Source organism: Danio aesculapii, chromosome 1 (assembly GCF_903798145.1).
Source record: "Danio aesculapii chromosome 1, fDanAes4.1, whole genome shotgun sequence".
Classification (NCBI taxonomy): Eukaryota; Metazoa; Chordata; class Actinopteri; order Cypriniformes; family Danionidae; genus Danio; species Danio aesculapii.
The window spans coordinates 29,462,649-29,478,187 of NC_079435.1; the positions used below are offsets into that span (position 1 = coordinate 29,462,649).

A 15,539-nucleotide genomic window follows, 5' to 3' on the forward strand; every position below is an offset into this window, starting at 1 on the left:
AAGCATAAAGTGTTTAGATTTTATCTTTAAATTAAATTTATCTAAAAGTCTTGTTTCGGGATGGACATTGGGATAGGCTAATTGGAAACAGTGTATCTTTACATTCGAATAACAGTTTCTATACACTTTATGAAACCTATTTCCCCCAAATCTCTCTAATAGGCAACATTTGCCCATAGCCCCTATCTGGATTTGGCTGTTACTTTATGGGTGAGATTACTGACTTTCCCACGGTTGTCCAGGAATTTCTCTCTCTCACTGCCTCTCCGTGCGCGTGCTTGTTTATCTCTCGAGCTCCGGAAAGACGCTGAGGGAGCGCGCGCGTGGCCGCATATGGGGATAAGGTTTGTTGAGCTGGTTACGTTCAGGGAAAGACATGTAGACTTCGGAGAGGAATGACGACGAATAATCTAACAAGTTTGTGATTTTTTAGAGCTTTGGTCATGGTTTCTCAGTTCGTTCGTAAGTCGCAATGAATGAAGTTCAGGTATGTTTAAACTCGTTTATCCAGTCGTTTTGTTTTCGAAAATGGAAAGATAAACTTTCTTAAAGAGACTCCAACAAGTCAGGATTCATTTGGACTGAATTCGTTTACAGCAATCACTGGGGACAGATCGACTGTCAGAAAGGAGGTGTGTAAATGGTCAATGGCTACGATGTACTATTTAAACACCTGCTACATCTTGAAAAATAATAATTTAAAGCAATGTCAAAATGCTACAGCAAACACCTACAATTTGTGTTATATAATTTTAATTCGCTGAAATAAATGTTTAAAAAGTTTATTTGCAAATATTTATAGTTTTTTTTTTTTTTTTTTGACTAATATCTTTAGCTCCTGTTTAAGAATCGTCTTGGTAATTTATGAGGAAGTACATGTTCAGAATTCATTCTTTGAACCTGTAAACCTTTAGACTTAAGTAAAATTTTACAAGACTTAACTGTCTTGCAGTGTTATCAGTTATCTAGCGTGTTTATGTTAGATATTAGTTGTGTGTTATGTTACATTAAGTTATCTACCAAAATAAGAAACAAATTTAGTATTATGTCTTAAACCTAATGCCCTGTCAAGTTAATAATTCCTGAATAAAATTGCTGAAGAGGCCTTCTGTTTGCCATATGTGCTGTTATCAATATAAATTACAATATATATATATATATATATATATATATTATTTTATTATTTTTTTTAATTCTCTTTGAGTATCCAATTAAATGATAGTACTTCCTGCATTCATAGCTGCTGGCATTTTTACAGTAAATAAAAAACATACAGTGCAACTTGGTTGCATTTGCAAAGAGATATTTTGAATTATGTGTTCTTAGAAACATTGATATGCAATATAGTGGAAAGTATACATATTTTGATTTAAAAAGAAATTAAAAAAAGATTGTAAACAGTTGCAGTGAATTACAAACTGACAGATGTCTTTGTTTCTCTTTGCTGTAGGTAAGATCGGTTGGCATCGTGTCAGTCACTCGGCATTGTCTGTGTCGACAGTCTGAGCCAGTGTGAATGAGGGCATACCATGCATCTAGATATACGCTACTTTTTTAGCCCCAATTTTATCTATTTTACCTGCTGAAAATTTTCATCATTTCTCAAATCATGATTAAAAGTGAAAACAAAAGTGAACGTGCGCTGAGAAGTGCATCTCCTCATAGGAACACCTATAAATCAGACTTCCATTCCATTAAATGCACATTTGATGGAGGTGCATCCATCAGTGCAACTTCTCCTTTCTCCAATGGAGACGGTGAGACCCGAGGCAGACCGTCAGGCAACAAAGTGAGCAAAATAAAAAATATTTTTTTGCAAATGGATGGAAAACAAAATCAAGACAGTCCCAACATCAGCAAACCCACATCACCCAGATTTCCATTGGATTCCATCCCTTACAGATCAAGTCAGAGCAGTGTTTCCAGTCTAGATTCAGCCACTTTTGAGACACGGAAAACAGAGGATGTTTCCATTAACAAGGCAGCTCTGGCTGAGAAGTTCTCAATGACCAGAAAGCTGTTTGAGAGTGGCCTTAAAGAACAATCTCCAACTGAGAGATCTGCCTCCATTAAAGTCATCTGGCCTCAACCAAGTGAGAGACAGGATATGAAAGTGTCAGTGACTGGAGAAAAAAAGGACAAACCGAAAGAGATAGAGGGACAAGCAAAACGAAGGGATGATGAGGAAAAAGGGAAAGGCGAAAGTGAGACACCACCACATAAGCTAAGCATCTCTATGAATGCCGGGCCAATTTCCAGACGTCTGGAGAGTTTTATGTTAGACAGTGATAGTGAATCGCTGTCAGCTGCTCCTTCCACAGAATCCCACAGTCCCATCAGTCATTCCCAGTCACCTTCTGCTACTAGTGACCATTCAGATCCACCTTCATCACCAGAAAGCTGTAGTTCCCCTACATCTTACTCATTATGGGCTGATTCACCTTCTGAAACATGTTTCCCCAAGTTAAATGGTTCAGATTTACACAGTACCCCTCTGAATGGAGTCTGTATGCAGGAAACATTGCACAACACTAGTTCCACAGCTGAAGATCATGCTAATGAATCCCCAAAAGGTACAGTATCATCAGAACCCACTCTTCTGTTTACAAGTGAAAAGGTCCACACCTTCTCAACAAGGACAAGCACTAGTCATGTATCTGAAGCTGAGGATCCTGCTTTTCAGGAGCAGCAGGGTGAGGGGACAAGTTCTGAGAAGGTTCCTGGTTTGTCCACAGTCAGAGCTGAGCTGGTGGTAGTGAAGACCGAATCATCTGAGAGTGAGGGCAATGAGGAGGAACTTGCTGAGGATGATGTTTTTGAAGAACCTGAAATGGAGGACCAATCGCCAAATCACAATTCTGAGAGAGTTTTGACCAACAGCGAAGAGCTCCAATTAACATTCCTTGGGAAGAAATCAAAACACAGCATTAGAGAAGCTGAAGAGAGATGGAGGGTGTGCGAGGAATCTGTACACACAGGAAGAAAGGAGGACCATAGAGGGGAGGGAAATTTTCTTGAGGAGAACATAATGGAACAAGAAGAAAAAGACGACGATAAGGAGGAGGGGAAAAAAGACAACAAGGAAGTAGACCGAAAGACAGACCGAACTAAGGAGGAGGTTTTTCTAGAGAATGTTATGGGAGAGGGTGAGCAGAAAGCTACTGATGTTGAAGATAAGGGACAGCAGGATGAACAGAGAGAAGGAGAGGATAAGGAAGAGGATGACAGGGTAGAAGAAGCTGTTGAAGCTTTGGAGGAGGACGAGGATGAACGAGAGATGGAAGAAGATGTCTTGGCAGGAAAAGAGAGGCAGCAGCAAGATGATCAGGGTTTGATGGGAAACAGATCTTTAATTTGTGGAATTGAGAATGCTGCCTTTGTGGATGACAAGGACAACCGGACCGATTTGGAATGTCAAGTGAACGAGGAATCCGAGGAATTTGAAGAACTTCCAGGACTCTCTGATGAGGAAAACCTCAATTCAAAGAGAAAAATCAAGTTTTCTACAGCACCAATCAAGGTATGCCTCACTCAATCTTATCTTATACTTGGTATAAACTTAACAATCATGAACATGTTAAGATTTTTCTATCCAGTTTCAGTATTTTGTTTTGTATACTCTGAAATGCTTCAGGTTTTTTTCAAGCCTGAAGGAATTAGCCTGCAGACAGTGACCCAAATCTTTTTGTAACTTTACCAGATGCCCAGGGCTCAATTTGGTTAAAGCCTTAGATCTTGTGTATTTTTTTCTGAAGTATGCTTATGATGGTACTTTTGAAGCTATTTAATTATTCATATTAAGAAGATCCTGCTTGTTTTAAGGTATTTGGCATTGATTTCCTGTATCTGTTTAGCCCTAAAATAAGGAAACCCTATTTTTATCACAGTACATGTTATGTACATATGTCAGAGTCTGGTATACTTTACTGTTTACTTTAATTGTTCTTAAAATTATGACTTTGCCAGGGGTCATAGATCAGTTTAAATACCTTTACCCTGGAAAACAAAACACAGGGTCTTGTCTGAGCTTGCATCAGCTGAGGCATGTAATATCCTATGTCTCTCATGTACTGACAGACTTTTTCTTAAACAAAAAAATGTGTCAGGGATTAGTTCCATATCTTATGGGCTTTACTGCTGGCCTATATAGCTGATATCACTCTCACAATCTGAATGTACATTTTAGACTAACAACATGCTTCCTTGCGGTCTTTAGATACTGATTGTACAGTGAATTTCATCTGTTAGCACTGGCAGTATTATTTGGTTCAGCCTCAGAAGGCAAAACCAGGGTCAAAGATATTAACTTGAAAATTCTAATTATGCAAAACATGAAGTCTTCTTTTCTGAGAAATCAAATTAGGTTAATGCTTAAAAAAGAGAAATGGAGCAAGAAATACATTTAAATTTAAAGGTTTACCAACCCCATTAGCAGAAATGTTTTTAAACTCACACATTTGTCTTAATTTTAACATTTAAGTGTTTAATTCATTATTGTTTGTCCATGTGTATTATTATGGTGGCAGTTTAAGATATACTGTGGATGATCTGTTCCTTCTACATGAAGGCTCTGATAGTCAGTTCAGATTTTGTTATTTTAGTCAAAACTGATCAAAGCAAAAAACACAACTCTTTGATCTCCTTCTGTCTCAGATCAGGCACTGGTTGCATCAAACAGAAAGTGCATCATGCTGTCATTTGTGTGTCTGACTTTGGGACCCCTTGAAAGTGGATCCTGTTTAGAGAAGGAAATGATTGGATATGATTTGTAAATCATTTTATTATCTGTAACTATCTGTTTGATGCTGTAGAAACTCCTACATTTGAAGCAGAGAAAACATATGTTTTTATTGCACTTTTTTGAGAACAAGATAAAGATCTGATTTGACTGACCAAAACCACTTAATAACTAGATCCTGTACTCTATGTTTTGTTTCCTCTGGAGAAAAGGAACGAATATCTTAAGTTTGAAAACCAGGTCATGTATTTCTTCATTCTGGCAGACTGAAGACGTCATGGATTTGTAGTCTGGGTCAGAACACATACCAAGTTACTTTTCGTACCCTGCTTACACCTGGTATCGAGATGCATTTTTTGCTGATCCAATCGCAAGTGAACAATGCTGAATAAATGGGGACTGAAACATTTCGATCTTGTACAATTGCGGAAGTATTCAAAAGAACATTTAACTAGATTGCTTTTATATTGTAGGTGCTCATGTGGTCGAACATAGCCCAAAATGACTGCCTACCATTGGCCTACTGACCTGATTAAACATTACAAGACATGTTGTCGAAGTGCGCTATTTGGACAGAATTTAAACTTGGCTGTCTAAAAAAAATGTTGTTTTAAAGGTGAAAAAATACAAAACAATCTCTTAGCAGTTCTAATTTTGACACTTTGAGCATTATTTTGATGGCTGTCAGAGCAAAAACTAAAGTTTATGTTGTCTGTTTTTATTGATTGTGTACCATTGCATTCTAATGTAACTTTTGCCATAGTAGCTACATGAAAAAGTTCAGAAAAAGCGTATATATAAACCTGCCCATAGACCCTTCCCTTAAAGAAATCAGGAAAGAGGACAAACGAGACTACTGTACTTGAAACACCAGGTACAGTATAAATGTGTATCCCACCTTGTCAACATCAAAGACTATAGAATACACAAGACATTCAATTCAATTCATGTTTATTTATATAGCGCTTTTCACAATATAGATTGTGTCAAGGCAGCTTAACATAGTTCTAGTAAAGTTGAAGTTCAGTTTAGTTTAGTTCAGTGGGATTTAAATTTCACTGCTTTAAGTTTAAACGGCATAGGGCAAATCCACTGTTGCGCAGCTCCACAAGTCCCAATCCAAGCAAGCCAGTGGCGACAGTGGTGAGGAAAACTTCACCAATTGACGAAGTGAAGGGAAAAAAAACCTCAAGAGAAACCAGGCTCTGTTGGGCACGAACTTTATTCTTCTGGCCAAACTTTCTGTGAGGAGCTGCAGTCTAGGCACCGGAGGGTGAAGAAGCTGTAGGTGTGAGTAGGGCTCCGGCAGGAGGTCAGACTGGCCCACAGGATCAGTGCAGGGACCTGTCCATGACACTCATATAGTTTTGAATGGGGAAAAGTGTAATGGTCAATATGGCAAATGAAACCCCGCCTACTAGTACAGGAGCCAGTCATCGATCGCTACAGACTGATGTTTCTCTGGGAGAGGAACTCGGACCAGATGTGTGCTTTTACGACAGGTTTTGTGGTCAACAAACACACTGAAATCTCAGCAAATACTTCCTTCACAGACATAAGAAATATATCCACATAAAGCTTGAAATCTGTACTTTTAAATGAACCAAGTGCACTTGAAAACAAAAGATTTTTTGGTTTTGTAATCTGTATGCAATGAACATGAGGTACAGTTCGTCCTGTCAAATGTAGAGTTGTTTCTGTGTAAAAAAAGAGTCGCCGTCATTTTCTAAATGAGATTCGACATCAAGACCAAGTTTTGAATTACTTCAGAAGAGCAGTGCGCTTAGACGAATCTTTATTCAGAGGATGACGATGTGTAACATTGCCATAAATGAATTCGGTGTCCTTTTGAGTATGCATGTGCATTAGCTCGAGCAATCTGAATCTGATTCGAACGTTTAGAACCTAAACTTATGAGATGGTTTTTGTTTAACTTTATTGGTGATTCCAAATATGTAATGTAATCAGATGCTTGGCAAACAGTTTTGGAGAATTTGATGTATCCTCATTCAGACAGAATGCCTGACTGAAAGATGCTTCAAACATGGTCACAGAGTGAAATTACTTGCCTTAAAGGGACTTTGTCCACATGTGGTCCAAAATGCATCTTAAAAGTGATGGTTCACCCACAAATAAAATTTACCCTCTGGAATAAAAACAGCATATATGATGCTAAAGTTATTTTGGTGGTTTTGATGCTGGTTTAAACCAGTCATGAGCTGTATTGTGTGTGCCTCTTTTTTTTTTTTTTTTACTAGTCCCAACCATCCAAAACCAAGAAAATACCAGCAAGAACCAACCTTATCAACATATACTCCCTCTCATGTTTTTCCAAACAAAGGTGTGTGATAAGTAAATGGTGGAAACTACAGTATCTCTTCAGTTTACTACAGTCATGATTATGTCACTGTCCATGACATCCCTTTCTCCTTGATGTGAAGTAGGTCAGTGTCAGTAGTTTTCTCTGTATTTATGGAAGTGGGTGCTTGCTAAATGTTTGTCTGGCCCTATGCATTTTCTCTCTAAATAAGGAAGTATTCGGATCTCCCTTTTGTGTGCATATTGTGCTCCTTCATTTTTTGTTTCCTTTACCCTCAGGATGAGCCTGTTTCTTTATTTGGGGAGCACTTGTGTTTACTCATCCTGGTTTCCATATATAAGATCAGCAGGAAGTCAGTTGTTTGTCTTTGACAATATAGGTGGTGAATGAGGATTTCCTTTCAACAGATGTTTGTGTTGGTTATGTTTTGGACTGTGATGAGACAGTGAACTTTGAATATCATTAGCTCATAAACTCATGGTTTGATTCCAGCTTTTCATGACCAAATATCTTGTACTGTATTTAAAGTTAGTTGCTGAAAGAAATATTATTATCACCCAAAAGAGAATTATGTATATTTTTGGTCTTTTGATTTCTTCCCCCCCCCACCCCCCCCCCCATGCTAACTAACTTTTAATACTGCCAGTGGAACAACATTTCAAGAGTTCTGATAATATTTCGCAATCATGCCGCCGCTTTTATGTTGTTCCAACTGTGGAATTCCGGTTTGACGTTCGACCTGACTGCTGTGACATCTGTTGTTTCTTCCTTATTGTAACTCATAGCTCACTGACAGTCTCTCTCAGTCCCAGGAAGAAATAGTCCTGTGTTCTTGCTAAAAGCCAGAGCTTAAAGGACTAAAAGAGGGGAGGGGAGGGAGATAGAAAGAGACACTGTGCTTGAGCATGATTGGGAAGAAAAGAACATTGTTCAGAGGTGCACGCTTACTCCATGACAACTAGAGACGCTAGACAAAAGAAAACAGAGAAGGTATAAATGAAGGAAAAGAAAAATGGGATTGTTGTGAAAAAAGAAAGCTGAAGGAAAGTATGGTTGGTGTTAACAAAATGAAATGGTAAAAGAAAAATAGACAGCAAATACTGTTACTTTGTGGCATTTTATAAATTTTGAGGCAGTGTTTTTTACTTCTGGTTAATTCTGCTAGTATATTCTGTCAAAGTCTAGTGTCAGCATTAGGAATGCACAGCCTTGGCTGACCTGTATCAGCTTTTACTAGCCACCGACAAAGTACTGTGGACATGTTATTTATCTAGTGCCTTCATAAAAGAACTGTCACATTTATCTTTTACAGTTCAATTCATCTTTATTTCTATAGTGCTTTTACAGTGTAGATTGTGTCCAAGCATCTTAACATAGAAGTTCTAGTAAACTGAAACCGCTTCAGTCTTTCAGAGTTGAAGCTCAGTTTAGTTCAGTGTAATATAAATGTCCCTGCTGAATGCCCAAACACTGAAGAGCAAATCCAACAATGCGCAGCTCCACAAGTCACAAAACATGCAAGCCAGTGGCAGTGAAATATACAGTAACAAAATTTGTGTGTGTCATATTGAAGTTTTTTACATTTTGAATGCATTTGAAAGTGACCCCATGTGGCACTTCATGTGATTATACTGACAGTAGAAGTTTTGCTACCTTGTTTATTGTCTCTGTAACTTTGATTTTTATTTTCATTAATATCCTTGTCATTTTTTCTATGTGGGAAGAAAAGGGATCTGTCTGTAGCTTTCAAACTTCAAGCAGTGACGCAAATTTTCATGGAAATGTTCACTCTTGTTATGTATTCCAAGCGTTCTACCTGTATTTGTGGAACTGCCTTAGAGGTCAGTAAATTTTTACAATTAAACATCCATCCTACAGCACTGTACCACCAATACTGACTGTAAGAATAACCAGTAATACTGGAGAGGGGTGGGGGAGTTACTGGGAGAGAAAAAAAAAGACTGACCTTCACTTTTGCATTCAAATCGGTGATCAGGGGTATTCTGTGTGTAGATAGTGGCAGTACTGAGCACAAAGTTTAAAAGATGCAAGTGATGATCTGGATTTGTTGAGCACCAAGTCCTGTATGGTTTTGGTAGTTAGGGCAAGTGTCCAAAGAAACATCTTTATGTGGCTGAAAAGGATGGCTCTTCTAAAAATGCTTTGTTGTGACTACTTCAGGGCACTTTTGAAGGTAGTACTGTGTTTTCTTAGAATTGAGAATTCTCCAACTGATTTAAAAAACGCAGAGCACACAGTGCTTCATGTGAAACAGATCCTCAGCGCCTCATCACTTAGCTGCCATACTAAAAACACAGTTTTCTCATTGAGAACAACTTTAACATTTAAAAATATATATTTTGTGTATATGCAGCCTTATTTCTCCTTTACCTTGGCATGTGAAATCTGGCTCCTTATGCACTCTTAACATTGTACTACACAGTGTAAAAAAAAAAATATATATATATATATATATTTTTTTAATTTATTTATTATTTTTTTATTATTATTATTTATTTTTAACAGTTTAAAAAAAACTGTAAAATGCTACAGTAAACCTTAACCTGGTTAACTGTAAGCTTCCTCAATATCAATAGTAAATAACCAAAAATTAAACCAAAAAATGATGGGTTTTTTTTACATCACAAACAAAACAAACTTTATTTATAAACACTTAGCAACCACCAGATAGCAGACCAAAGTGCTGTAAATTAAAATTAGTTCATTTGTTGTTGTTGACATTATTTTTCCCTTCATTAGTTACATTAAACACTAGTCTAATTACCGCCTGCTTTTGTTTGGTTTTTGTCTATTTACAGTAACAAAGCTGCAATGTGCCAAAACATTCAAAACATTGGTGTATTAACCCTAAAGTACAGTTTCTACTGTATTTTTAACTGTACACTTTTGGCAAACACAGCTACTGATTCTTTTATTTATTTATTTATTGTATGTTTTTTATTTTTTATTATTACTTTTTCCTATTTAAGAAACCAAAAATATATATATTGATGGTAAGAGTCATGGTAAGTTTAGCTGAACACTGTAACACCAGTATAGGCATGGGACGTTAACCGGTTTCAAGCTTTACCGTGGTTTGGAAAAGTCAAGATATTAAAACCCCAAAAATGTTTTGTTATACCATTTCTAAGGTATTTGTAAAGGTTTTTTTAAAGTTGTTTTTTATGTGTTGTTTATTTGTGTTTCTGCAGCTAATAAAGGTAATAGAAGTCAATGGTTTATTTTAATTATATAGCCTGACATGTTTACTGTTCCAAAATATTATATATATTTATATAAATGTATTCTATTGTGTTAAATGGGGGAAAAGTTGTTGTTTTTTACCAAGACATTTAAATAGAAATTATTTTACAGCAGTAACTGGGTTTCCGCGGTGTCTTAAAATGTCTCAAATTTCAAAACCTTAATTTTAAGCCTTTAAAAGTTTTAAATTCACTGACATAATGTGTTGTAGGTCTAAAATTGTTTTAAACGGGTCTTAATTTTGCTTTGTCCAAATAAAGCTACTCAATTGGAGCTGATATCCATCTTATGACAAACAACACAGCTCAATAAAACCTTATTAATATGATTTTTTATATTCAAGTTTTTTTTTTTTTTTTGCAAAGAGATAGTTTACAACAGCTGTTAGACATTTTTACAGCAAATTCCCCAAATTAAATTCCCTAATCAGGGGGAAAAAAGTAAAAACAATTACATGATTCCTCATGACAGGGCCATTAGAAAAAATCTTAACCTTGTAAAAGTCTAAAAATTTTATTTTTTATGGTCCTAGAAGGGTCTTAAAGTCATTTGACTTGATTAAACCTGCAGAAACCCCGAGTTAAAGCAATACTGTAATACCTTTAAACCATGATATTTTTATCCAAGGTTGTCATACTGTCAGAATTGTATACCAGCCCATGCCTACACCAGTAGCACCAATAACACCTGGAGCTTGCCTAGATCAGCCCAAAATGTTTTTAATCAATCACTAAAAATCTTGATATTACCACAATCCCAAGACTTCATCATGCAAGAGGCAGCAATATCTAATTTGAAAACGTCAATGTAGTCACTGTTTCTTAAGAGAAATATTTGGTCAGTTTAAAAAAAACTACTCTGAACGATTAGTTCTCAGATCAGTTAGAGCCACTTCATGAGTCAACTCAATGAATGGATAATCCAGTCTGATCCTTTAACAAAAAAAAAGAAAGATAATCAGTGAGTAATGAGTTTGTTCCTTAGAATCCTTACACAGAGAAATTGTATTTCTTTTCTTTTGGAGACTTTGCATACAGTGGAGGGGTCATACTATATGGACATCTCATTTTATGGTACTGTATTTCTGTTATCTTTTCAATGTTTTGAAGCTTAAATGGATGGGTGAAAGCTGTTATTGTTAACAGGAAGGTTTTATTATAAATGTTTTTCATGATTTTACTTAATTTGTGTTTCAGTGGATGACGTGGATTTAAATTTGTGTTTGAAAGTGGAAGATGGGAACTCATTAAAAAAACTAGATTAAAGAATGTACTTTGTGTTCATTCCATATGGATTACTAAAACAAAGAATATTTGTTTTCCAAAAGAGTTAGATAATTTAAAAGTAGACATTTCAGGCTTTATGCAGATACGTGTCTCATGTATGTGAGGCAGCTATTTGCAGAGATTCAGCTCTTTATTTTTCATGTGTTTGTCAGACAAAGGAGACAGAAATGGTCACAGTCTGTTCTGTTGTAATTATAAAAATATGCAAAAGTTAGACCCTTTAAAGTTTTCAAATCTGTGTTGGCTTGTCTGTATGACCAACATTGCAGAGTATTTAAATGTCCTCCAGGGGTTTAAAGGATCTGAGTAGACTTTGTCTTATCAGAAGATATTTTATAACATCATTATTTGTGAAATCAATGAATCATTATTTTGCTTGTGTAAGTTGATACCCTTAGCACAAGAAATCAGGCATGGGTGTGCACAGGTGTGGTGTTTAATTGGTTTCCTCTCCTGCAGGTGTACTTCACCTTCTCTAATGAAGACTATGACCGCAGTAATGATGATGTGGACCCCGTATCTGCATCTGCTGAATATGAGCTGGAAAAGAGGGTGGAAAAAATGGATGTTGTGCCTATAGACATTCAAAAAGGTTCATTTTACAACTTTTTCACAGCATGTGTTTTCCCTGTTATGAAATTGTTGAGACAGTTTACTGTCAATAGGTGTAGACGTGTTAAATTTGAGCTGTCTGCTTGTATATTTTAAAATAGGAAATGATGGCCTGGGAATCAGTATCATCGGAATGGGGGTTGGGGCAGATCAAGGACTGGAGAAGCTGGGCATTTTTGTGAAAACCATCACTGAGGGAGGTGCAGCTCACCGCGATGGAAGGTAAGAATATACATATAGTGTATTTATAATAATAATAATGATAATAATAAAGTTTATTTTTATATAGCACCTTTAAAAGTAGCATCTCAAGGCACTTTACTGACATAAAATGCAGCTGTAAAAGATACAAGGATAAATGCAAAAAATTAAAAAGAAAAAGAATTAAAAACACATAATGATGATAATAATAATAATAGATATAAAAATCATATATATCAAATAAAGTAAAAAAACTACGCGAAAAAAAAAAGTAAGTTTTAAGAGATGATTTAAAAATACTCAGGGATTCTGCATTGTGAATATCCGAGGGTAAAGAATTCCACAATTTAGGTGCCAATGAAGAGAATGCCCGGTCTCCCATAGATTTTAGCTGCGTTGTTTGAGCATCAGACAGCATCAGACAAACGTAAAGCACATCTAGGAGTGTATGGGATTAAAAGCTCAGATAAATATTGTGGTGCAAGACCATACAAGGCCTTGTATGTAAACATGAGGATTTTAAAATCAATTAGAAAACTGACAGGAAGCCTGTGCAGTGCAGACTATCAATGCAGATAGTGTGTGTGTGTGTGTGGAATTATATTGTATTTATTGTATGAAATGTATTTGGGAGTTCTTTTGTTCAAGACAAATTTCCCTAGGGGCAAATGAAGTAATCCTGAATCCTGACTGAAATGTGTGACTATTCTATGATAGAATATCTTGAAAATATTACAGAAAAAAATTATTAAAAATTGTAACTTATTCTTTATATATATATATATATATATATATATATATATATATATATATATATATTCTTTATTACTACAATGTAAATTTAATGTTTAGAAACAAAATTGAAAGGGTTTAGTTTATTTTGTTGTTGTTATGGAAGGGGGTATTAGAGATTTCATATGACCTTTTCTGTGTGACTGTAAAAATATGATTAATAAACCAATTATGATTTTTGTTTTTTATAGAGTACGGGTAAATGATCAGATTGTGGAGGTAGATGGAATCAGTCTGGTTGGTGTCACTCAACACTTTGCTGCCACTACGTTGAAAAACACTAAAGGTCTTGTCAAGTGAGTATCAGTATATAAGCACTAAACCTAAAGTGAGTCATGTAGATTTGTAGCTACATTTCTGGATCAGTAACAAGCTATGAGCTCACACCATGTCCTTCATCAAGGCAACTCACTCCACATTGCTTAAGAGGGATTTTCCCTGTATAACATTTACTGTAAGTTGTAAACACTTAAATAGGATGTGTTTGGTAATGATTCACCAGGACAAAATCTAATCGCATAGTCAGTAAAATACCAGCCAGGGTCATAGTCCCAAAACCATGTAAAGGAATTTTACATCCTCCATTGCAGGTTCCTCATTGGCCGAGAGAAACCAGGAGTGGAGAGCGAGGTGGCTCGTCTGATTAGCGAGACTCTACAATATGAGACAAGCCCTGAAAAACAGGATTCAAAAGATGAGAAGCATCCCAAACCGCAAAACAATCACCTACAGGATGAAAAGCAGATCTATAACCAACATCAGGATCAACAGGAAATTGATCCACTGGCTGAAAAGAGTGTTGTGCAACAGGTGTGTGAACATAAAAAGATAAACTTGATGTCAAGAATAAATGAGTCACTAAAGGTATTGTTGTGCCAATATTATGACTGATACAGGATAAACAGAGAGAGGCCGAAGAGGAGCAGAGTGCCGAGGATGCATCCAGCGAATTGGCACAGGAAGTGTTTTCGCAACTGAAGAGCCAAGGCATTGATCTACCTGAAGATATAGATGCTACTGAGCTAGAACACAAATTCAAAGAGGTAGATTGTGAATTTACATATATTTAAATATTAAAGCCATATTAGTCATTGTTAAGTGTTCTCTTATATGAATTCTGTTTTACAGCTGCAGATAAAACACAGCGTCACAGTCACAGAACTCAGTCAGTTAAGAGAGAAGGTAAGATGCTCTTATGAAGTAACATCTGCACCCACACAACTGGTTAACTCTTTGTGTTTATGATTTTCAAGTTGGAAGTGAGCGAAGCTGAACGTAAGTCTTGGGAGGCTCGAGGTGCAGCTCTTGAAATGAGTGTGGAAAAGAGTAAAGAGCGCATTGAAAAGCTGGAAAAATACTGGCTTGATGCTCAAGGGCTCTGCAAAACCATCAATCAACGTTTGAATGAAGCCCAGAGTCAAAATGACTCCCTTCAGCTGAAATACAATAAGACCATCTCGCTTCTACAGGAGCATCAACAGAGGTGTGTTTGAGCATGCAATGTGTTGTCATAGTGGAATCCTTCTGGGAAGTGTGGTGAGGCATTCTTGGAATTGAACTGATTAATAAAAGCCTGATTCAAGTGCATTATGGGAACTTCCTAATGTGCTAAAGAGAAATGGATCAAACTGAATTCTTAAGCAGCGGTTAATTTTGCCATGTGTGATGTGTATGTGTGCTTGGGCTGTTCTTCACTTGTAGAGAGGCTGAATGTGGCAGGAAAGAGGCAGAGCTGAAAAGAAAACTGGAGCAAAAAGAAAAAGAGTACAAGACCAGTGTGAGGCAATTACAGTATAAGGTAAATCACCATGTCATCTTTATGTTAATCTATTATTTTTCAAATGTTAGGTTACACTTTGAAGATGCTGTAGTGTAACTAATAATTTAACTTCTGAGTCATTTTAATTAAGTGCATATTTTTACTATAATGGTAATGTAAGGTCTAGGCTTGATTGCATTTAATAATGTATAGTTAGATGCAATTACTATAGTATGTACATGGGACATGTGCAAGAAGACACCTTAAAATAAAGTGGTACCAAAACATTAATTTCTTTCTGGGCTCGTTAAGGCCAGTCTTTTTTTATATATATAAATGCACAGTCACACATACTCAAGTGCAGTGCAATTCAAAGCACACCATGCTCCATTTGAGAAGAACTCAAAAGCTTGACACTTGCAGTAAAAAGGGTCAATCTTGTCTCTTTTTTTGTCCATTAAGGTGTCTTATTTCATATAAAATCACTTGTACTGTATATTTAAAACTGATAATTTGTTGAGTATTTGTTTTTTTTATTATCGACTGTAGTTTGATGTACTAGTTGTA

The 15,539-nt window shown here is 36.3% G+C and overlaps 1 protein-coding gene across 3 annotated transcripts in view; it reads left to right on the forward strand.

Moving 5' to 3' along the window:
• Nucleotides 1–326: 326 nt before the first annotated feature.
• Nucleotides 327–15,539, forward strand: part of ppp1r9alb (protein phosphatase 1 regulatory subunit 9A-like B) — a 32,434-nt gene continuing 17,221 nt past the window's right edge. The window contains exons 1-10 of one of the 3 annotated variants that reach the window (XM_056458458.1): nucleotides 327–632; nucleotides 1,451–3,520; nucleotides 12,068–12,200; nucleotides 12,322–12,442; nucleotides 13,405–13,509; nucleotides 13,804–14,023; nucleotides 14,110–14,256; nucleotides 14,342–14,395; nucleotides 14,467–14,696; nucleotides 14,915–15,011. In XM_056458458.1, the coding sequence (XP_056314433.1) occupies nucleotides 1,610–3,520; nucleotides 12,068–12,200; nucleotides 12,322–12,442; nucleotides 13,405–13,509; nucleotides 13,804–14,023; nucleotides 14,110–14,256; nucleotides 14,342–14,395; nucleotides 14,467–14,696; nucleotides 14,915–15,011 (3,018 nt within the window). In that variant the 5' untranslated portion in view covers nucleotides 327–632; nucleotides 1,451–1,609. The remainder of the gene's footprint in view (nucleotides 633–1,450; nucleotides 3,521–12,067; nucleotides 12,201–12,321; nucleotides 12,443–13,404; nucleotides 13,510–13,803; nucleotides 14,024–14,109; nucleotides 14,257–14,341; nucleotides 14,396–14,466; nucleotides 14,697–14,914; nucleotides 15,012–15,539) is intronic. The other 2 variants (XM_056458466.1, XM_056458472.1) reach the window with 2 other exon arrangements.